This window comes from Plutella xylostella, chromosome 29, assembly GCF_932276165.1.
Source record: "Plutella xylostella chromosome 29, ilPluXylo3.1, whole genome shotgun sequence".
NCBI classification, from domain to species: domain Eukaryota; kingdom Metazoa; phylum Arthropoda; class Insecta; order Lepidoptera; family Plutellidae; genus Plutella; species Plutella xylostella.
Genome location: NC_064009.1, coordinates 9,639,498 through 9,662,310, shown reverse-complemented (window position 1 = coordinate 9,662,310; position 22,813 = coordinate 9,639,498). Strand labels below are relative to the sequence as shown.

Below are 22,813 nucleotides of genomic sequence, written 5' to 3'. Positions count from 1 at the left end.
CTTGAATATTCGTGAAACATTGTCAATTTTTACCCAAAATCTGTCAGAAAGTGGCTGCTGGACACCTGCTATACCGTTTCAATGTTGATGAAACTTCAGTCAGTGTTTTATAATGAGTCATCACACATAATAAACCAGGTGAGATGCTGGCAGGTCTATGGCATCTTGGTGCCCCCATACAAAATGTCAATCTTGGGCTGCTAACTTTTATTTTCTGATGTTCCCCTTGAATATTCACCAAAAGTCATTTAATCTGAAATTGCTGAAAACCGTTTCTAGGTATAAATAATATCTTTCATATGAACTATCATTTGCAGCTGAATTCCTTCAGGTTCCACCTGCAAACTTGAATATTCGTGAAATATTGTCAATTTTTACCCAAAATCTGTCAGAAAGTGGCTCCTGGACACCTGCTATACCGTTTCAATGTTGATGAAACTTCAGTCAGTGTTTTCTAATGAGTCAACACACATAATAAACCAGGTGAGATGCTGGCAGGTCTATGGCATCTTGGTGCCCCCATACAAAATGGTAATCTTGGGCTGCTAACTTTTATTTTCTGATGTTCCCCTTGAATATTCACCAAAAGTCATTTAATCTGAAATTGCTGAAAACCGTTTCTAGGTATAAATAATATCTTTCATATGAATATCATTTGCAGCTGAATTCCTTCAGGTTCCACCTGCAAACTTGAATATTCGTGAAATATTGTCAATTTTTACCCAAAATCTGTCAGAAAGTGGCTGCTGGACACCTGCTATACCGTTTCAATGTTGATGAAACTTCAGTCAGTGTTTTATAATGAGTCATCACACATAATAAACCAGGTGAGATGCTGGCAGGTCTATGGCATCTTGGTGCCCCCATACAAAATGTCAATCTTGGGCTGCTAACTTTTATTTTCTGATGTTCCCCTTGAATATTCACCAAAAGTCATTTAATCTGAAATTGCTGAAAACCGTTTCTAGGTATAAATAATATCTTTCATATGAACTATCATTTGCAGCTGAATTCCTTCAGGTTCCACCTGCAAACTTGAATATTCGTAAAATATTGTCAATTTTTACCCAAAATCTGTCAGAAAGTGGCTCCTGGACACCTGCTATACCGTTTCAATGTTGATGAAACTTCTGTCAGTGTTTTCTAATGAGTCAACACACATAATAAACCAGGTGAGATGCTGGCAGGTCTATGCCATCTTGGTGCCCCCATACAAAATATCCATTAACCAACAGGGGCGTCGGTAAGTAAACTTCGTATTTTTTAGTATTTATTTATTTTAGAACATATTATAGTGTTTATATGAATACCTAGCATTGTTATTCCAATGTTTTGGGGCTTTTTACGTGTTTTAATTGATAAAGTATGCAATGACTGAAGTGACCATCTTAATTTGGTCGGCTATTCAAAGGCTGCTAACTTTAGGCTGCTAACTTCACACACCTATTAATTATCTCATTTCAATTGCAATTAGATTAACGGTGTATATACCTACCTACTGCTTCCGTACCACGACCGACACATTAACAATTTAACAATCCATAACTTTTATGGGTCTGATAGATGCTTGACAGGTGAGCTGTTAATGTTCGGTCTTGCTAACCCCACTGATAGAATTCCCTTCACCATGGCTCAGAAGCAATGCACTCAAATATATTTTCCGCTAATTATAGTGTATCGAAGGCCGGTCCAGCCTTTATTACTTGGCTACTCAACTGCAAACTGCAAAAACTGCAATCTACGAGGCAAGGACATACTACGAATGAGGTAGATTGATTAGAACAAAGTACTAAGTATGTACCTAACTAATGTCTAAATTAATAGAACTTAACCTAATGTTAGTTTCACAGCTGAGGACTGCAATTTAAGTAAAACTCTACTTTCATGGGTGGTGATCCATACTTTCGCGATGTGTAGGTAACTAGGTACTTACTTACTTACTATTAACGTACGGAATTTAGAGGTAAATTGGGTTTCCTTCATTTTTCTAGCGGTTTTGTGAACTGGGAATGCCATTCAAGTTGAGGAAATAGTGGAAATTCCTATACCATAATAAACGTAGGTTTAGATACAACAGTGTACCTACCTACTAGGTATAGGTACTTTCCTCAATTTAGTAATGACATTTATCAATACAACAGGGAACACGTGATAGAAAAACTAAATTTATACGCATCCACTCTTTCAATAAACTAAATTGGATAATACCCAATCAAAGCTGCCCCTGTTAATTGGCTGGTCATTTGAATATCTGGCATTGACGTCGATGCAAAGTCATTGTCTAGGTCCGTTAGAAGTATACCTAGGTATACCTGGGTCGAGTAAGTACTTAACTACACAAAGTATATTAGTCGTGTTGGCGTAACGGATAAGGTCTCCGCTATCATTCGGGAGGCTGCTATGAAACAAAGAATTCATAAAATAAAAAAATTAAGTACCTACTTAAGTTCTTACTGCAACCTGCACATGTCATCTAGATTCTAGATGTGTTCCCTAAGTGCATTGTAGGAAGGTACTTAGTAATTTAAAAAGGCGATACAAATTTTAGTACAGATGTATAAAATACAGTGAAAAGCGGGTGGCTCGCTTGCAAGTCACCACTGACTACCCCTTCGGGGATTACAGTCGTGAAAGTCATGTAGACTAGTTCGATGGCGCAACAATACGAGGGCGGGTCAATAAGTCCGTGACTTTTATAATTTCCCGCCACTTAACTGATAGAACTACTTTGCTCCTGTCAACAGGCAACTGTCAACTGACATCTGTCAAAATTTGGACAAGTTAGGTCACTTGGTTTGTGTTTTACACCCGTTCTTAGCAACTACCGCGTGATTTAAAAACATAATGGAAAAAAACTGAATTTCGTGTGCTCACTAAGCATGATTTTTTGCGGAAAAAAACCATCACTGAAACCAAGGCTAAGCTTGATAAAGATTATGGGGACTCTGCACCATCAATATCTATGGTAAAAAGTGGTTTACTGAATTCCGTTGTGGCCGTACAAGTACCGAAGATGCCGGACGTTCATGCCACCCAGTTGAGGTCTCTACACCTGAAATGATTGAAAAAATTCACGACATGGTGTTGGCCGATCGGAGATTGAAAGTGAGAGGGATAGTGGAGGCCACAGGGATATCACGTGACTCAGTGGTTTTGAATGATCACTTGGGTATGAAAAAGCTTTCCGCAAGATGGGTGCCGCGTTTGCTCACAAACGCAATCGAATGACAAAACTTTGCAGGAGTGTTTGGCGTTGTTCAACCGAAATTCGGACGAGTTTTTGCGCCGTTTTGTAACCGTGGACGAAACGTGGATCCACCACAACACACCAGAGACCAAACAGCAGTCTAAACAGTGGGTTTCTCGGGGTGAATCGGCGCCAAAGAAGGCCAAGGTGGGTATTTTGATGACCTCGTGAAATCTTATTTTTTGGAAGGGATAAAAAAATTGCTGAAACTTTGGACAAGGTGTATAGAGCTCAAAGGAGACTACGTTGAATAATAAAAAATAAAATTATCCAAAAATCAATATTTTCTGCAAAAAGTCACGGACTTATTGACCCGCCCTCGTACCATGGCACTATCCGAATGGACCGGTGAAACCACTTTCGTCCAGGCATGCTCATGGCTCAATATGCTTGGAGAGATAGCGCAAGATATGAATGTCCTCAGTATAGTAAGAAGCATAGACGTAGTCGCAATGGAGATCAGTTATAGGAAATAAGAAATTATTGACCAGCTGGGTTGCCTAAAATCCTCGCTGTGTACGAGGACAGAGGTGAAAACCTAAGCTTCATCAAAGGTCACATACCTACTTGGCATCGACAACATGCATGTATTATTACAATGCATTTAACGTAGTAAGTATTAAGTAGAGACTACTAGGGTATGGTGTAAAGGAGAACACCTCCATTTCATATTCTTTATTCTAAGGTTCCTGATTCTATGCGACCACAGACTGTTTTATTTAATTCTGATACAGAATACCATGCAGAATACTTACCTAGCTTTTCTGACAGATGATGTATGACAGCTTGACAGCCAGTCTGACAGATGACAGATGACATCAGAATCAAAACAAAAGGGAAAAATTTCCATTACATTTCCTACTCTTTTTAGTTTTTCTTTTCGTCCTTATTATAAATTAATAATTTTATTCATTTGAACTACGTAAATTCATATTTTACACAATAGACCAAACTCTCCTTACAAATTGTATAGTATTTAAAAAGTTTCGTAATACTTTACGTATTTACGTCGCACTTAAGTTTTGTAAGTTTTAAAGTTTCAAACAATACAATGAGTGGTACAGCTATGGACACCACGGTGCCGCCTGAGACCCACAAGGCCCCTGATGGGGTGGAGACTGCGGTGGAAGCCGTGGACGGAACCCAGCAGTTGCTGCCTGATGGTGCCAACCTTGTTGGACACCACATCAAAGAGGAGGAGGTCCAGGGTTTGTCTCCAATACAGATACAGCAGGAATACTTTGAGAACTTACCCGACTGTGACTGGGTTAAGTAAGTAGTCTTATCAATCAGTTTTTTATACAATTTTATGTATAGTAGATTTTTATAGATCTAAATGGATCTGTTCTTGTTTCATTGTTTGTTTTATACCTACATTGACATTGTTAGGACAAATTGGGATGTATGTAGTTGTTAAATACTTAATAAAATGCATAGTAACATGTGTTTGATCAATATCCTGGCCTTGGGCTAGTCTCAATAAGAATTGATATAAAATAAAGCTAATAAAATTAATAAATCAATTCAAGGATGTCTAATAATGATTATAGATTTGTTTGTGAAATGGAACCTCAACACTAACTCACATTGTATTAGAGAGTGAGTGCAATGGAAAACATGTGCCCCATGCTAGACTTTCAGATACTAAAACTGCTATAATTTATTGCCTAATAATAATATACTTACACATATTTTTCCTATAAAATATGTACCTAACCCCATTAAACTTTCATTCCAGATACGAAAAGAAGAACCGAAATTATCTTTTGCAAAACATAGCATTTGCCCTGTTTGGCAGTCCGAGCCTGGAAGGAGAGCTGTCGGAGGTGGCCAGCAACGAAGAAGTGAAGCTGGAGGGCTACACGTCCCGACAGCGGGAGCAGGTCATGAAGGTGTATGAGAAGATTTGTGAACAGAGTGAGTATGTTTTTTAAAACAATTTAATATGATACTAGCTTTTCTGAGTGAGCTTTGAGTTGCAATTCAAGATTTCTGGTGTGAATAAATTGTTAAATGTATGTACCTAATGGAACATACTTGTGATGGGAAACATCAAAGTCGACGTTCTGAAATCGATAAAATATTAGTTTTTTTTACAACATTGTACTATAATAAGTATATTGTACCTATTTCTTACTTTCTCATCAACAGCTTTAAAACAAATGATATGATTATGATGTTTTTAATCAGAGTGCATGTGTCTCACTCATGCTGCTCTTAGAATAAAAAATATTTTATTAATAATCTACCTTCATGTAGTTCATAAATATTCTTCGTATAATATGAGTAGAGTTTTATTTATGGTTTTATTCTCTTATTGTTGTTGGTGACTTTCGGGCTGTTTTTTTTTTTATTTTTTTATCAGTCAAGTAGGTACACTTGTAGCCAAATAAAATTAACATAGTTATAAATATTAGAAAATAATATATCCAGTTTGTGTCTCCAAGCTTCACAAACACCTAAAACACTCCATTCTAATTATCTTATCTGTCTACTAACTCTCTGTTTGTTTATTATGACTATGAGATTTATGAGTTACGAGTCACTGAAATCAGTTTTTATGAGGTACTAGCTATTCCCGCCCGCTTCGCTACACCTTAAAAAGTTTTCCCGTTGTAATTCCGGGATAAAAAGTAGTCTTCCCCAGGGTCTAGACTAGAGATGCCACGAATATTCGGCAAGTTTTTTCAGTATTCGGTATTCGGCCGAATAGTAAGTAGTATTCGGTCGAATACCGAATACTTAAAAAAGTTGCAAATATCTTACAAAAGGGAATAAAAAACCAATTTAATCGAAACATTTAACTATCAAACAATCATTAATTGCGAAAAACCTGAATACAACGTCAGTATTTTTAATATTTAAAATTAAGTAAAGGCAAATTGTGATAAATAATGACAATTTTTTCGGCATTTGTTCGTAAGAGACGATTGCGCTTTTCTTCATAAAATATACAATACCTGCTGAGACACAGGTATTTTTTAACAAAATATATAAGGACCGACTCGAGTTGGTTGACCACCATTTGTACGGATCTGCCGTAAAATTAAGAAGAACACTCTTTAAATAAAACTTCAACTTATTGAATTATACTAGATCACATGCCGAATATTCGGTGGCCGAATATTCGGTATTCGGCAGAGAGCGCCGGCCGAATATTCGGTATTTGGTATTCGGCCAAATCACTATTCGTGGCAACACTAGTCTAGACCGTATATATGTCGCAGGCATTTTGTAAGATCTCGCCGTTTACATACGGCGTCGTCAGTTTACAAACGCTCGCTGTTTTGTAATTTGCCGAAGGCATATTGATAACTCGTTCAATCGTTCTTATTTCGACGTTGATTGCAATTTTAGGGTGACCATGATAAAACACAGTTTGAACTTTGAACAAATGGAAAAATCGGACTTTATTTCAGGATGTCAAGTAAGACTTTTTACTTTTGTTTTCTAAAGTAGGTACCTAAGCAGGTACTACATAAGTTTAAATATTTAATAAAATGATACATTTAGATAAAAAACCTAGTCATTTATACAGAATAATAAAACTAGGCATTTCCAGATAAAAATAAACACTGGTGCCCGAATGCATTAAACTTAGGAAAACGCTAAACCCTTTACTAAACAATTTATGTAGCTCTAAATTAATATCCTGCATTGTGTCCTCCGTACACCGGGATCTATGGATAACGTAGTAGTTTTTAGGTGCGGATAACCTCAAAAACTTTGTCGTTTCTCTACGGCCTTTTTACTTCTCACTATAATAAATGACTTTAAAGTCACAATTATTTGGTGAAAATGCTCCTACACTCGTAATATTTGCACTGTTTTGAGTATCTATTGAGTCACAGAACTACTACTTGACGCCATTTTTGTTGTTGTGATCAACAGCACCGCGCGTGGTAATAACCAGAACTAAATTCTTCAATTTGCCGCGGCATTATGTAAACGGCGTATGGATTGGGAATGAAATGTTGTGGCATATTATAAAATGACACGGCAATATACATTTTGGCTTCGGCATATTACAAAACAGCGAGCGTTTGTAAACTGACGACGCCGTATGTAAACGGCGAGATCTTACAAAATGCCTGCGACATATATACCAAATTTCATTCAAATCGGTTCAGTAGTTTTGGCGTGAAAGAGTAACAGACAGACAGACACAGTTACTTTCGCATTTATAATATTAGTTAGGATTTTCATAATACAAGTATGGCATGAATGAAACAAGTGAGTTTGAATAAATAATGTCCCTAATATCATGGGATGCAAGACTGGCATAACAAGTCATGATCAATATACATTGCCCTTACTTACAAATTTACATTCAGCAGATATTCCTTAAAGGCCTAGGCCTAGACATAGGATCCATGCTCCTTATATCACAAATCATAAACATATTGATTGATTAATGTTTTGTTATATTTTATTTAATATGACATGTACTTACTGTATATTACTATTATGGATCAAGTACCTACCTAATCACCTGGAGAAGTTGGCAGGGAAACTAAAGAGCAGGAATAACATCATCCAAAAACTAACAGGCACGACATGGGGAGCAAACGCTGCATGCCTTAAAACCTCCACCATGGCTCTGGTGTACTCAACGGCTGAATACTGTGCGCCTGTGTGGAAGAACAGCACACACGTCTCGATGGTGGATGTCCAACTGAACCACTCAATGAGGCTTATATCAGGCTGCCTAATGCCCACCCCTGCATATTGGCTCCCGGCCCTGAGCCACATTGCCCCACCCCATATTCGCCGTGAAGCCTGCCTCAACCGTGAGATGGTTAAGATCCTAGGAAACCCTACCCTGCCAATCAACGAGGATCTTGAGCCCTTAAAAAAGACACGGCTTAAGTCACGTGACCCTCCTGCCAAGAGCTTCCACACATACAACCCTTCGTGGAAAGCTGGCGATGCGTGGAGAAGTGAATGGAGCGAAAACCCTCCATCTCGCCAACTATTTGTACCAAGCACAACAAAACGCCCAGCTGGCTTCTGTGAACCGCGGAGTGTCTGGTGCCGACTTAACCGCCTGCGAACAGGAGTAGGCAACTGTGCATACCTCTGGCATAAGTGGGGGTGGAGCGATTCAGCAGCTTGCGAATGCGGACACCCACAGCAGACCATAGACCACATTGTCTTCGAGTGTCCTATCACAAAATATGCCGGATCTGCCGATGACTTCACCAACCTCACCAGCAGCGCTACTGCATATTTAAATAATTGTAGTTTTTAGTGACCTGTATAAATTCTTATTTTATTTTAATATTGTTTTGTGTAGCCAGTGGAGCCATACGATAAATAAATAAATAATCTGAAGTAAATGAATTTAATTAATAATCGTTCCGCAGGCAAGTACTCACAAAACGACGAAGACGTGATGGTGTCAATTCTCCTGATAGTCTGCGCCAGGCCGCGGCCGCTGAAGTTCTACCAGATGGAGCCGTCGGGGTACTGGCTGGACCTGCACGAGAGGACCGACGTCGACATGTGGTGCTCGGCTGTCTTCCGCGTACGCAAGTGTGTGCCGACCATTGTTGGAGGTCAGTTTGCACATTACTTAGATACACAGAATATGTTAGGACATCTCACACAGGGCCATCCGACCCTAAACTAGGCAGAGCCTAATATGGGTATCAGACTGCTGATATATCTACACAGATACATTGTAACACCCGAGACCCGAGTACAAATATCTGGCCCGGCAGGGAATCTAACCCAGGACCTACGGCATAGCAGTCAGGTTCACTAACCTCTACACCCTTCGGTCGAACTTCCTTTTCCCTATTAGGTATACATTATAAGACTGGGCAGTGAAGGCTCAAATCATGATATGGTCTCTGCCACATACCATAGTTATAGTGGCAAATCAATAGAGGTAGAAGTTAGTAGATTTACACAAATAAAGGGTTAAAAGGACTCACGATGTCATCATGTAACGATACGGATACGGTTGGAACAAATCTAATCAGTATTATTCTTTCTCACAGTTTTTTTTTTGCAATTTCAGCACTAACATGCAAGATATTCGTGGACGAAAACGCGCGGGTCTACCAGGACTGGGCGTCGTACCTCGCCGGCAACACGCAACCCAAGTGTGTGATGATCGTGCCCGAGCACGGCCAGTATAAGGGGACCCTCCTAGAGGTAGGTTCAGTCTGAGGACTCTTAGGGTGCTTGTTCACCAGTGAGGAGCAGAGAAATTTACCAAAGAGATTGAATAAGAACTCCGTTCATGCAATTTTCGCTCCGCTTATCGCTTCGCTTATCTGCTCCCTCGCTTTGCACTGGTGGACAGGCAGCCTTATAGGTACTGAGTTACACAAAGGAACTTTGTGCTAATTTTATTTTATTTTATAATAATAAGTACATAATTTATTATCCATAAATATTTATTGGGATTTGGGAGTGCAAGTCATTCCATGGGTACTATATGGCATTTTCCTGTAACTTATTCCAAAAATATTCTTCATAAGACAAAAAAAAACATTTCATTCCACAAAATTATCCAGATTTATATTTCAATTCCAGGGCGAAGAGTCATTCGCCGTCCGCCTCACCGTAGCGCCCTCACCTTCCCTCGGGTTAAAATCCCGGGTGCTCAGCACAGTAGACACGGCCAGCACGGTGGCGTCTCTCGGCGCGGTGGGGGTGCTGGGGGCGGCCATGCTGACCCCCGTGGGGCCGGCGGCGGTGGTGGGCGCGGCGGTCGCGACGGTGGCTACGGGGTTGTACGGGCTGGTGCGGTCGTCGTTGCATCTGCGTGATAGGAGTGTGCATGAGCAGGTGAGAGAGGGGAAAGAACAGCGAAAAATGGGCATTGCCCTTTTTATGTTTGTCTCTGTCGCACTCGCACAGTAAAGTGCCCTCAGGCTAGCACAGTAAACTTTATGGCCGGCGGCAGAGATTGTAATTGGTTCTAAATGCAAAGGTCAAAGTTCGATTTTCTCGTAGCAAGAACAGCAATGTGAAATTGATGTCTGCTCAAGTATGGTACAAACCTAGTATTTAGAGTCTGGAAGTTCATTTAAATTCGGCTGAATCGTTCTTTATTAAAATAATTACCGGTAGGTTCCAAAACTTAAAAAAAAACTCCTTACCTTGACATACAATACGAAAAACGTTTTTAAACAAAAGTTATATTATTATTTTTAATTCTATAAAGCCTTAATCCTCCTTTCCACAGAGCATCAGCCCCACCGACGCGGAGGCGCGCGGCAGCTGGCTGAACATCGCGGCGTCCAGCGTGGGGCTCGCCGCCGGCGCCGCTTCCAACTTGTTAGCCAAGAGTGCTGCTACCGGGACCAACCTCACCAAGGTACAGTTACTAGTAGTACAGGTTATGAGCGACAGATGGCGTTGAATCATAAGTTCAACGTAGTGCCGATTACAAGCGACAGATGGCGCTGTAATAACGCAGAGAATACTCGCTAAAACCGCGGAACCTGCTCGCCCGGAGCGCTGACACCAACCTCACCAAGGTAAACTAAAAAGAGGGCTACGAAGTACTGGTAACCACCAACAGATGACGCTGAAGTGCATTACCAGATAAATGTTATTATTTAGGTATATGTGAGTATTACAGTTTTTCAATATAGACAAACTTCTATCGTCTACGCCGATCACACTACCAATCACTTCAAAATCATCAAAGGCATTATGTTGACCTTTGTACCAATTTACTTTGTGCAATTTACAATTTAACAATAATACAGGTATCGCAAAAAGGGTATACTGAGCCGAAACCTACGTGTGCAGCATGTTATATCTAAGCCCGGAAATGAAATCAGGATGTCAAAATTCACATAAAAAATATATCACAACACCCTGTATATCATATCATATCACTTAAAAGGAGGCTTCAGCAACTAGCATTTAAGCATATTTTTGGTTAACTTAAATAAACAATTTTGAATTTGAATTTGTATAACATGACCTCCCTCCGCAGACGGGCCAGGCGCTGGCGGTGTCGGTGGAGGTGCTGCGGCACGCCAACATCGTGACGGGCGGCGCCGGCGTCGTCAACAGCCTGTTCCATATTATATTGAAGGTATTCTACATTGCACCATCATATTGAAGCTATTCTGTAACTTTTTATTGCACAAGTACGAGAAATAAATGTACAAAAGGTGGGATTAATGCTAAGATAATTTTCTACCAGTTAAAACTACAGAAGGTACAGGAAAACTAGTAAAAAGGAGTGCAAAAAAAGAGCTTGTCATATGAAACATTATTTAAGACACTGACATGACAACTAAAAGAAAAACACTAAATAATAGCCATACACAACAAAGAAAAACACAAAAGGATGCTGCTGCTAAGACCTACGCAGACCTAATGTTAAAATAATGTGAAATCCATATTTCCATACCCTGATAACACCCTGTACCTATACTCCCCAGTACCGCAAGCACGGCGAGCAGCCTTCCCGCCTCGAGTTGTTCCAGTTCTCAGCTGCCACCTTGTTCTTCTGCACCGCGGTGATGTCCAACAAGACCGCCCAAAGCATTGTGGAGGATGCGCAAGCAAAGACTATCAATGAGTACAGAGCCACGCTTAGGAGCAATAGACATAGGTAAGACAATACTTACATAGGTTAGACAAGATATAGGTTAGACAAGACATAAAAATTCTGGCCCGACGGACGACAAAATGGGAACGGAGTCTAAATTAAGCAAAGCGTTTCAAAATTAAAATAATATTCAAAACATCTCATACACTCGCGAGCAATAAAAGAGCTACAGTGACAATAGCACCAAATTACTTTACAACGGAAAAGACTAGCTTAATGACGCTGCCTGCAACATTGAAGTACATTTTAACAGCACGTCAGAATAACAACGAATAACGTTAATATTTTGATCATATTCTAAATTAAAAAATGTTTTAAAAAGTTTGGGTCATTTGGTGTCAACATTTTGTAAGAGGAACTTTATCATTTCTCCTGAGTGTAATTTAATCACGTACTTACTTGTCGCCAGGCGAATGTTCGACAAGATAAGCGCAGAGTCACGGCGGGTGCAAGGCGCGGTGGTGGGCAACGCCGAGGTGATCCGCGGCGTCCACACCATCGCCGACAAGGACCAGTACTTTGCTGACGTGCTGAGGATCAATAAGGAGGTGAATCAGCACCGCCTGCGCATCTCCATGACGGCTGAGGGACAGGTAAGATGATGTGCGACTAGGTAGTTAATGTGCGACTAGATAATGTCATGTGTGACTAGATAAATGCGGAGTTGATCTGCAGTGTGGCCAGGGTAGGTGAGATCATGTGCGACAGATTAGCGCAGGGGGTCGAGAGGATGTCTGATGATAATTGGGATTGTTGTTAAAGTATGCAAACTATCACTTAAGTACAGTCGACCGCTTACTAGTGTCTTTACACCTTAACACTGTGTCAAAATATAAATTCAGAAATCATCATTGGCGGTATGTAAAGTTTGATTTTGACAAGATACAAAAGTCTACCTATACATAAATTTATGGACTGCACCAAAACCGCTTCAAGGGCAAAACCGCATCTATCTAATTAATTACTAATCTAATTAATTCTTTATTTTTCCAGGTGAACCTCAACTCCCAGCACAGGTTCCTGCCGTCGGAACTGTCCAGTCTCGGCAAGGAGGGCCGCGCCCAGCTGTTCACCTCACTCGGACCCGCCACAGTCGACACGAGAAACGCGATCACCCGTCTCACTCCCACCACCCCCGTCGGAGGCTACATAGACAGAGAGGACGAACCGACCAGCATACTCGTAGGCATTCGTCCCGGAGAAATCATCCGAATAGGCACGTTCTTGGTCAGAATCAGCTCCTCTGGAGCGGAAAATGTCGCCCAAATGTTGCAAAACTTGAGCCAGGATATCTATGTCAATCTTATGACGGTCACCTTCAATGTTCTCTCTAAACTACTCCCGGAAGACATAGCTAGGTTGAGGCTGTTGAGTCCCGATGAGGATTTGATTGTGCAAATCACTAAGTTCGTCTTCAACTATATGAAGCATCAGAGGCCGTTGGGAGAGCCGACTCGCGAAGATAATGGCATAGTGATGGTGTTGAAAGAGTTCTTCCAAGATGGCGTCGTCAGACAGGATACTATACTCCAGCTGAAGAACAGTTTGACTGGCTGGGTGGAAGAGGAGTTGGATACTAGGAGGCAAATGTATCCTAATAAGAAGATGATTATTTGTAACTCCTGCAGTGGGGTAAGATTTTCGTAGGAAAATTTATAAGTAAAGGCCTATAAGACATTCGCGATAACCGCTTACAGTGAAGAAGTAACTAGTAAATATCGCATATGTCTGAATATATAATTTATGAAGAGGGCACCAAAAAATAGTTGCGTTTTAAAATTTATTAGTTATGATATGCTGATATTTAGGATAGAAAGAAATAAAAAAAGATACTCAAAATTTGTAGATGATTCAGAAAAACTTTATTATGACTGTGTTTTGTTATGGGTTGATGACGATAATCCAGTGTCGATATAAAATTATAAATCATTCCTCGGTTATAACATATTATTATGTTTATTGAATTGGTTCCTATTCCTTACTTTAGAAGATAAAAAAGAAATTCTTAGTTAAAAGTTGTTGGTTCCATATGAACCTTATATACTTTATATCAGCTGTTTCATTACATTCAGTTGCATTCGGAAAGTTTTTATTGATAAATTTGCAACGTGCAAAACTGCTTTTAAAGAAAAAAACCCTCTCAATTTAAAAATGTATTCACAAAAACAAGTTCGATCGCAAGTTTTTTTTTGGAAAAGTGTCATATATATTTTTTTTAAATATAGTTTATACTCAGATAAACTTTATAATTATTATAAAAAGAATTGGCTTTCCTATGTAACTTGATAAAAGTTTGCTTTACGAGTACCTTCCTATCGATAGAATCTATTTAGTAAGTACATAGGTACTTTAGCTTTTAGAGAGAGATGATTATTTATTTACTTATAACTCTATTAACCTGTAAGCCGATTGTTTTTTATCATAATTTATAATATACTTACTCATAAAACAATGAATAACTATCGATACTTACTATTTATTTATCGTATGGCTCCACTGGCTACACAAAACAATATTAAAATAAGAATTTATACAGGTCACTAAAAACTACAATTATTTAAATATGCAGTAGCGCTGCTGGTGAGGTAGTTACTAGATACTTACTTACTTAATTATAAAAAAAAAACTGTGCCTATAATACCAAAACATATCAAATGAGAGCTAATTTTTGCTTATATATTTATATATACTTATACTCTGTAATTATATTATTATAACCAGCTTATATACCAAAGTACGTACAAATATACACAGTTTATATATTCGTACTAGTCGTAGAGTACCTACTATAGAATAAGTGCACTGTGATAAGATTATGAATCTACAAATAGAGTAGAATGTACTTAGAGGTGAGAGGTGAAAAATATAATATACTAGCTGTTCCCGCGCGCTTCGCTTCGCCTTAAAAAGTTTTCCCGTGGGAATTCTGGGATAAAAAGTAGCCTATGTTTCTTCCCAGGGTCTAGGCCGTATGTATACCAAATTTCATTCAAATCCGTTCAGTAGTTTTGGCGTGAAAGAGTAACAGACAGACAGACAGACAGACAGACACAGTTACTTTCGCATTTATAATATTAGTTAGGATTATGTATTTCTTACATAAAAGTTTGGATATTGACTGTATACATGTGTTTGTTACATAAATATGTAACACAACAGTTATATTTTATCACGAGATGGTAATACAGATGATTCAGCTTATTGATACTACTTATAGTAGATAATATAACTAGTAGTATTTATGTATTTGCTTAATTCTTCAACAACGTTTGTGCCTTGTTTTTGCTAAGTATTCATGTATCGATGAAGTTGGTTATAAGTACATGTTACGGTATATAGTTTATTAGAGAATATAGATTATTATTAAATTATATAACGTGTTTCATTTCTTCTACCTACTTCGAGTGAGCGCAAAACTACCATAATTTGAACGCTCAGGCCCTGTTCCACAATGTCTGGGTAGTGGCTACCTGTAAAATAAAATACATGCTGTCACTCTCTGTTATAATTTTTTTTACAGTGACAGCATGTATTTTATCTCACAGGTAGCCACTAACCAGATAAAACCAGACATTGTGAAACAGGGCCTCAGCATACTAAACCGCTACGCCCATGCTAACTCAGTCGGCGCAGTCGGCGGTGATCAGTTGAAGACTTTTAGATACCTAGCACATTAAGGCAGAAGGGGAAAGTCGTGGCTCCGTAGAATAGAGAGGAGTATGCAGAGCTGACCGCCAACCTCCAGTAATGGAGAGGCACTAGAAGAAGAAGAAGCACATTAAATAACACATTTTTTTTTTCGGGAGTTAAAAGCCTTATTACCTACTACGGCCACCAGCAAACAATAAAAAAATGCAGTGGTCATTATTTATTGTATGAAGACACAATGAGCGCCATCTATGATTTTTATTTTTCAAAATAAACACATCTCAGAATAATAACGGTATCTGTCATTCTGACATCCGTCAATGTCAAAATTTTGACATTTCTTTCCTAAAATTTCACTGCATTGTCAGCACGTGCGATTTTTGTTTTCGTGTTAATGAAAAATAAATTAAGGCCTGAAATTAAATTAAATACGAAGCGATATGGCGGACGAAAAATCCAGTGATTACGAGGAAAGCCTCTCCACTAAAATCAAGTCTGTGCGAGTAAGTAAACAGTTACAATTCTAATGGCTCCTATTGACTTTCTCTTGTAACCTACCTACAACTAAGTCGCAAAACATTAAAACTTGTGATATTTTGCTTCCAAAGCTTATAACTACTCATCTATTAACTAATTGTTGTTTCCAGTTCGCAGATTTGCCAGTAATAAACAGAACGACGGGAAGCGACAACGAAGATGAAACTGAGAGCGATCTAAACTCCGATGACTATTTCAATGACTCCGACGACGCCGGCCAGTCGGCCAAGAAGCGGGAGAACTTCAACACACAAGCTCCTTCCAGTAAAATCAATACCTACCAACCATCCGAGAAACTGTTCAAAAGATATGTCCACAAAATCAATGTGGACAAATACGAACCCATTATGTCCAGCAAAACAGAGAAATTCATGAATCAAAATGACAGGAAAACAGACAATGAGAGAATCAGGACAAAGGACAAGCATGATCGGGCTACAGCAGAACAAGTTATGGATCCACGCACAAGAATGATTCTGTTCAAATTGCTAAATCGGGGTACAATTAGTGAGATCAATGGTTGCATATCTACTGGTAAAGAAGCAAATGTATACCATGCTACATCCAAAGATGGCCGTGATTTTGCAATAAAGATATTCAAAACTTCTATTCTAGTGTTTAAGGATAGAGATAAATATGTGTCCGGAGAGTACAGGTTCAGAAATGGGTATTGCAGATCTAACCCACGCAAAATGGTCCGTACCTGGGCTGAGAAAGAGATGAGGAATTTGGTACGAATGTTCAATGCTAACCTAAATGTCCCAGAGCCTATTCTACTCAGGAGCCATGTGTTAGTCATGACATTCATGGGACAAGAGGGGTGGCCGGCTCCAAAGCTAAAAGATGTTGAACTATCACAATCCACAGCCAGATCTTTGTACAGAGATTGTATCACAATGATGTGGAAAATGTACAATATCTGTAAATTAGTACATGCAGACTTGTCAGAGTTCAACTTACTGTACCATGAAGGAAATGTGGTTGTTATTGATGTATCACAATCTGTTGAGCATGATCACCCTCATGCTTTAGAGTTCTTACGTAAGGATTGCACAAATATCTCTGACTTCTTCAGAAAGAAGGGTGTAGCAACGCTCACAGTGAAGGAGTTGTTTGACTTCATCACAGACCCAGTTATAAATGAGAGTAACCTGGAGGATTGTCTGGAGAAGCTGTCGGAGAAAGCTGCGTCTAGAAATTTTGAAGAAATGACCGCACAAGAGCAGATTGAAGAGGAGACTTTCAAAAATGTGTACATTCCTAAGAGACTTACTGAGGTTAGTTTGGAATTATATTTCTATATTTTCTTACTACTACTCTCCTGATTTCTAGTTCTTATCCAACCTATGACCTAAGATGTGAAGTAGGTATTCATAGGAGGCAGCTAAGGATCTGTAAATTTAGTCTTATACATATTTATAGCTATAATGTCCTAACCATGAGCCTCTTCTATACATATTATATTATATAATATCGACATAAAGACAATTGAATGCTCAACATGAACGTTGCTAAATTCCAGGTCATAGACTTTGAGAGGGACATAAAGAAGGCCAGGGAAGGTGATGTAGAAGACCTCACATATCAGAAGATCACCGGCCTCAAGCCAGACCTGACTGGAACTACTAACAAACCTGACATTCTGGACTATGATGATGTGTCAGAGAGTGGCTCAGGAGAGGATGGCAGCTCTTCAGGGGATATGGAGAACTCAGACCGGCGTAAGTCATTTATATACTATTTTGATTGAGCTAAGGAATCATAAGGCTGCGTAACTAGTAGGCAAATTGTTTGCCGCCGACTGAGTTAACGGCGATATGATGTCTGTTTTTGTCTACACTCAAGCACTCATTTACCACAGGTGATCAGCTCTTTAGCACATATAGCTGGCCCACTGCCATTTCAGCTTGTAAAAGTATATTTTTTTACTATGAATATTTTTTTTTGTATACCTGCATATTATATTGTCTGCTGTCTAATATCAGAAACTTAAATCTAATCAGATTATTTATAATTTTTCAGCTACTGCATTTGTGCCGAGCTGCCGCCCCCGCGACGAGTCGCCCGACAGTAAGAAAGCGAGGAAGAAGGCTGTCAAACAAGAGAAGGCAGAAAAGAGGAAAACTAAAGTGAAGAAACATGTCAAGAAGAAGCGAGACAAAGCTATGGGGAGGAAGTGAGATGGCGCTATTCACATCAGTGCGTATGAATTTGCCTTGTCTATTGGTTTTCGAAAATGGCCCCATTATGAACGCAAATTTGGAATTATTTCGTGTTTTAAATGTCGCGATGTGTATATAAGTAACTAACTAAATGTGTACTTCGAGTTATAAATATTAAATATTTAAGGGAAATCAGAAATAAAATACATTTTTATTCAACTTCACGCTGTATTCAGTACATTTTGTAAAACTTTTTTTGTTAGCCTGAGGTGCTAAAATATAGGTTATTTATGAAAATATAAAACTCTATTCTTAAAATACTAAAGGGCAAGTTATTCTTTCTCTTAAATTTCTAATTTATTTAATAATTACTTAGGCACGTTAAATAAATTGATTTAAACTGTAAATGTTACATACTAAACCGATTTATAAGCTCATGTGATAGAACTTTAGAAGTTACTCAATTAACGCAGCAAATGATAAAATATAACATGAAGTAAATAAGAAATAAAATTAATTTGCTTAAATTATTTTATGACATTCCCACAAAGTTATACAACTAAAAGAAAACATTTATTCAGACTATTGAGAAGATTAGATGCTAACTTTTACCATACTTTGTAGCAACCATAACATAGTGAACATTTTATAATAATACATTCGCTTATTAAAATCACTTTAAAATACCATTCACCATACTATAATTTATTAAATTAAAATTTAATATATTAGGAATAATATCAAATTAACACATTATTTATACTACAGCACACTTACAATCAAAATTGTAGTTTTTATACTTATCCTAATAGAAATATCACATGAAAGTACTTATATGAGTAAATAAACCGTACATCATATACTGGGCTGATCAACCAACAGACATATTCCTTCTTATAGGATACAATAATTTTAGGTGAATTTCTACACTACGCTCATGTAAACCAATAGACTCTACTCACCACACCTGCCAGAAAACTCAACATTTATTGTTTATCAAATATGAGATTTATTGAACTCCAACAATAAAATAAGTACCGATTAAGTTCACTGTAAGTACAATAAAATTTTCATATCACAAAAAACGAAACCAAAATCCTAATCACGTGGAAAATCTCCACTTGAGACCAATGAAACAGAGCGACCTATAAACCAGCATCAACCCCAACATATACATAATCTCTATCCAGACGGAACTCCGTTCTATATCCAGGTATTTCAACAGCACATCAGGGTTGGCAAAATGGCAGTAAATATCTGAGCATTCTAACGGTGTTCTGTTGAATCCGAATATAGTTAAAACCATGGCGACAACGCCGCATCTTATGAAGGAAGTTTTCATGAGGATGTTCATCAGAAGTGGGATTCTGTGGGCGAAGTCGAATCCGTAGATAGCCAGGCCGAGGAAAGGTGCTATGACACAGGGCCCGACCGCGCAGCCATTCTGTAAAAAGAAAGTTAACTTATTTAGTAAGTTTATTCTATTATTACTAACGAGATTTTACACCGTTCAAGCGACCAGAGTAAATGCATTTATATGGTGCAGAAGAGTAGACAGGGCCACCTATCGGTACCTCATCGCGTTTAGTTTTCATTCGTCGAACGGTGCGGGAAAGCCATTATTTTATTAGGCCCTCATCTCGCTCGTTAATTCGCCCTTGGACATGATATGAGCCTAATATTCGGAGGCTTATGTTATGATTTAATCTTAGCTTAGGTACAGACCGTCAAATGGCCCGTTTTCTGCCGTTTTTTGAAAGGACCAATATTTAATTATCACTATTTACATTTATATCATAGATAGGTACAAAAACAACTCACCCGAACATTAAACACGGACCCAATCATCATGCCCATTCCCTCACTGGCCAGCGACACCACATTGCCGGTCAGACAGAACGCCACAAACCGATTCACCTTGAACGGCACTCCCACCATAAAGAACACTATTGCACAGAACACACAGTTCAAAGTCACTTGCACGGGTAGCTTGGAGACCGTTAGTGCGGCGTAGTAGGGGGTCAGACTGTACCAGCGGTTGAAGTGTTCTTTCTTCACTAGTTTCACTTCTTGCGGGTCTGTGGAAGAAATTTTGTAAAAATTAACTTTGTTTTTTAGGTTTAATTAAAATGAGGATTGCTTTGAGCGATAAGGCCGCCTATTGTATGCAAATGGTGGTCTAATAACTTAGACAAGTAAACCATATCTCTGTCTAATAACTAAAATTCGATCTCTGAAATAAAACCTGGGCATTTAGGTTCATTAAAAATGTTATCCATATCTATTATTAATGTAACTAGGTGTTTTAAAATCATAAAATAGGTCAATTTCCATAGAAAATCCACCATTCATTACGACTCATTCGACCGCGTCGAGACAATCAATACACGTAACGGATACGTACATCCATTAAAATTTACGGTTCATTGTCTTTGAAAAAGTGCAGTGTAATTAAATATTTATACCAAAGGTACAGTCGACCAAAGACATAAGGACACCTCCCAGCACAAACACCTTTGTAGTAAGTACCTATAATAATAATAATCACGTCCCCACTGCTGGGGCACGGGTCTGCTTCCATTGAAGGAAGGGTTTAGGCCTAGTCCACCACGCTGGCCTAGTGCGGGTTGGTGGAACCCAACACAAGCAAGCTTGTGCTGAGAGAGTTGTCGGGTAAGTGGGCAACCCGACTGTCAGATGGTTTCAAGCCGCCCGAAGGGTCTGACTAGGCTTGACGACTGCTGCCGAAGCAGCAACCGGGACCCACGTCTTAACGTGCCGTCTGAAGCACGGAAGCGTCCAGAAAAGAACCACTTGAAATCGGTCACCCATCCATTGGCTGACCGTGTCATGTGTTGCTTAACCTCAGTGATCAGTTACGGGTTGGAGGGGTATACTTGTCTGTTTAGTTGACTGTACAAGTACACTCGAGTCCGCGTTGTTCTAAGTCACACAAGGGTAATTGAACCTACAATCGCATCTAATTACATAGATTTACCAATTAAATAGGTACGCAAAGACAATAGTTAATGGAAATTAATGTAGTACCTAGGTTATTATTTCACAATGTCAACGGTTCAGCCGAAATTATTCTAGGTTTCACGTGTTTTGGTCTAAAAATAACTAGGAATGAGAAAATCAAATACTGACTGAGGTAATTAAATAAATAATTAACTGGCGCAACAATAGATGGCGCTAGGTGTAGTTTTGTGGGCATAAAGACTTGTTCGCACTAGAGCAGTAATTTACTGTATGAATCACTTGCTATTTGCTAAATACACGTTTGAAATTAGCCAATAGCAAGTGATGTAGTCACTCTCCACTCGACTAAATTACTATCCTATTGCGAACAAGACTAAAAAACACCAACAAGCAATACTCACAGACTAACACAGGCGCCATAATCTGCGTGTAAGCGAAGAACAGTACGATGCCCACACACATCTTGAGGTGGTTGAACATCTGAGTGCCGTCGTTGGCCATGTTGAAGAAGCAGAGACCCATCAGCAGCCCACACATCACATGGTGCACTGTTTGGATGTAGATGCCTGGGAAATGTAGACATAGTGTTAAAAAAACGAATCACCAGAACTGATTTTGAATTGTGTGTGTCATCATAAGGTGATTTTTATAACGTAATAGCTACGGTAAATGGTGCTTTTATCGATTTTACCAGACAACTGAATATTTTTTTGTAATCTGTTTACGAAATTTTCCGCTAGGGGCGCCACTTTGTATTTAACAAAACCCTTACTTCCAATATTTCCGATAACTTTTAGGATCCACAAGGGTAAGTCCATACCTGCATGAAACAGAAACAAATGAAGAAACCACTGACCTTGTTTATTCCTAAAGATCTGTTTGATCATTCTGCACAGCAGAATAGAAAACTGTTGGCAATACGTGGTAGGGTAACCACAAGACTCTGAGCTTTTCACCCTCATCCAGGCAAGCGAAGAATTCATCTCTGATTGGCTGGATAATGAACTAGATGACCCACTTCCTTCGGCGTATTGCGCGACTTTATAAGTGCACTTCTCATTCGTTAGCATTATTTGGTTTTCTACGTCCTCTTCAATTGGGTAGCATATTTTCAGTTCCATGTTTTTGGTAGGTTCACTAGGTGCTTCGATTTCTTGTAATTTTTTGGCCGTTTTGTAAATCTTTCCGTTGAGTATCTTTTCGCTGAGTGCTGCTATGTTTTCGGGGGCTTCCGTCATTTCGATTACTGAAAAGTTGAAAAAAACATTAATTGGGACTGGTTTCTTGGTTCTTGCGTAATTACCTATTCTAATTATTCACTTTATTCTTATATTTATGTGCCCAAAGCATCTAAAAAAACTTCTTTTTTTTATATAAAATAAACCTGTTTTTCCAAAACCACATTTAAGCCAGTATTTTTTATCAAGTACTTATTTGAACGAGCAGGTTTTGAGAACTTGTTCAACATTATATGCCTATATTTATCTTCTTCCACTGCACAGCACACAGGGCTCTGCCAAAGAGTGCGTTAACACCTATAGGTCTCCTTTGTATAAGGCCGCCTAAAAATATTCATTGACCACTAGCTAGTTCAAGCTTGCGGGAAACAATGGACAATGGCACATGACCGAAAAAGTGGCCCTACAGTCT

The 22,813-nt window shown here is 38.9% G+C and overlaps 3 protein-coding genes across 3 annotated transcripts in view; 2 read left to right on the top strand and 1 right to left on the bottom strand.

Moving 5' to 3' along the window:
• The first annotated feature begins 4,104 nt into the window (after positions 1 to 4,104).
• On the top strand, positions 4,105 to 14,036 carry LOC105398542. The gene is made up of 10 exons (XM_038120021.2): positions 4,105 to 4,519; positions 4,986 to 5,164; positions 8,614 to 8,805; positions 9,273 to 9,409; positions 9,794 to 10,048; positions 10,449 to 10,580; positions 11,211 to 11,312; positions 11,665 to 11,837; positions 12,244 to 12,427; positions 12,828 to 14,036. The coding sequence occupies exons 1-10, from the start codon at positions 4,299 to 4,301 to the stop codon at positions 13,479 to 13,481; spliced, it is 2,229 nt and encodes a 742-aa protein (XP_037975949.2). The 5' UTR covers positions 4,105 to 4,298; the 3' UTR covers positions 13,482 to 14,036.
• Positions 14,037 to 15,828: 1,792 nt separating this feature from the next.
• On the top strand, positions 15,829 to 18,400 carry LOC105398499 (serine/threonine-protein kinase RIO1). The gene is made up of 4 exons (XM_011570617.3): positions 15,829 to 15,985; positions 16,130 to 17,296; positions 17,542 to 17,740; positions 18,042 to 18,400. Exons 1-4 carry the CDS (start codon positions 15,923 to 15,925, stop codon positions 18,197 to 18,199), a joined length of 1,587 nt encoding a protein of 528 aa, XP_011568919.1. The 5' UTR covers positions 15,829 to 15,922; the 3' UTR covers positions 18,200 to 18,400.
• Positions 18,247 to 22,813, bottom strand: part of LOC105398500 (ATP-binding cassette sub-family G member 4) — a 38,663-nt gene continuing 34,096 nt past the window's right edge. Inside the window, exons 7-10 of the mRNA XM_038118324.2 lie at positions 22,020 to 22,409; positions 21,565 to 21,729; positions 20,003 to 20,259; positions 18,247 to 19,625 (exon numbers count right to left, since the gene is read on the bottom strand). Coding sequence (XP_037974252.2) covers positions 19,284 to 19,625; positions 20,003 to 20,259; positions 21,565 to 21,729; positions 22,020 to 22,409 — 1,154 coding nt within the window. The 3' untranslated portion in view covers positions 18,247 to 19,283. The remainder of the gene's footprint in view (positions 19,626 to 20,002; positions 20,260 to 21,564; positions 21,730 to 22,019; positions 22,410 to 22,813) is intronic.

What these genes read in the sequence shown, in the direction of transcription:
- LOC105398542 (XM_038120021.2), top strand. Translation starts at nt 4,299, where the DNA reads ATGAGTGGTACAGCTATGGACACCACGGTGCCGCCTGAGACCCACAAG. An exon ending in CCGGGACCAACCTCACCAAG is followed by an intron (nt 10,581 to 11,210) that starts GTACAGTTACTA and finishes CTCCCTCCGCAG; the next exon opens with ACGGGCCAGGCGCTGGCGGT. An exon ending in TGTTCCATATTATATTGAAG is followed by an intron (nt 11,313 to 11,664) that starts GTATTCTACATT and finishes TATACTCCCCAG; the next exon opens with TACCGCAAGCACGGCGAGCA.
- LOC105398499 (XM_011570617.3), top strand. Translation starts at nt 15,923, where the DNA reads ATGGCGGACGAAAAATCCAGTGATTACGAGGAAAGCCTCTCCACTAAA. An exon ending in CTAAAATCAAGTCTGTGCGA is followed by an intron (nt 15,986 to 16,129) that starts GTAAGTAAACAG and finishes TGTTGTTTCCAG; the next exon opens with TTCGCAGATTTGCCAGTAAT. An exon ending in TATGGAGAACTCAGACCGGC is followed by an intron (nt 17,741 to 18,041) that starts GTAAGTCATTTA and finishes ATAATTTTTCAG; the next exon opens with CTACTGCATTTGTGCCGAGC.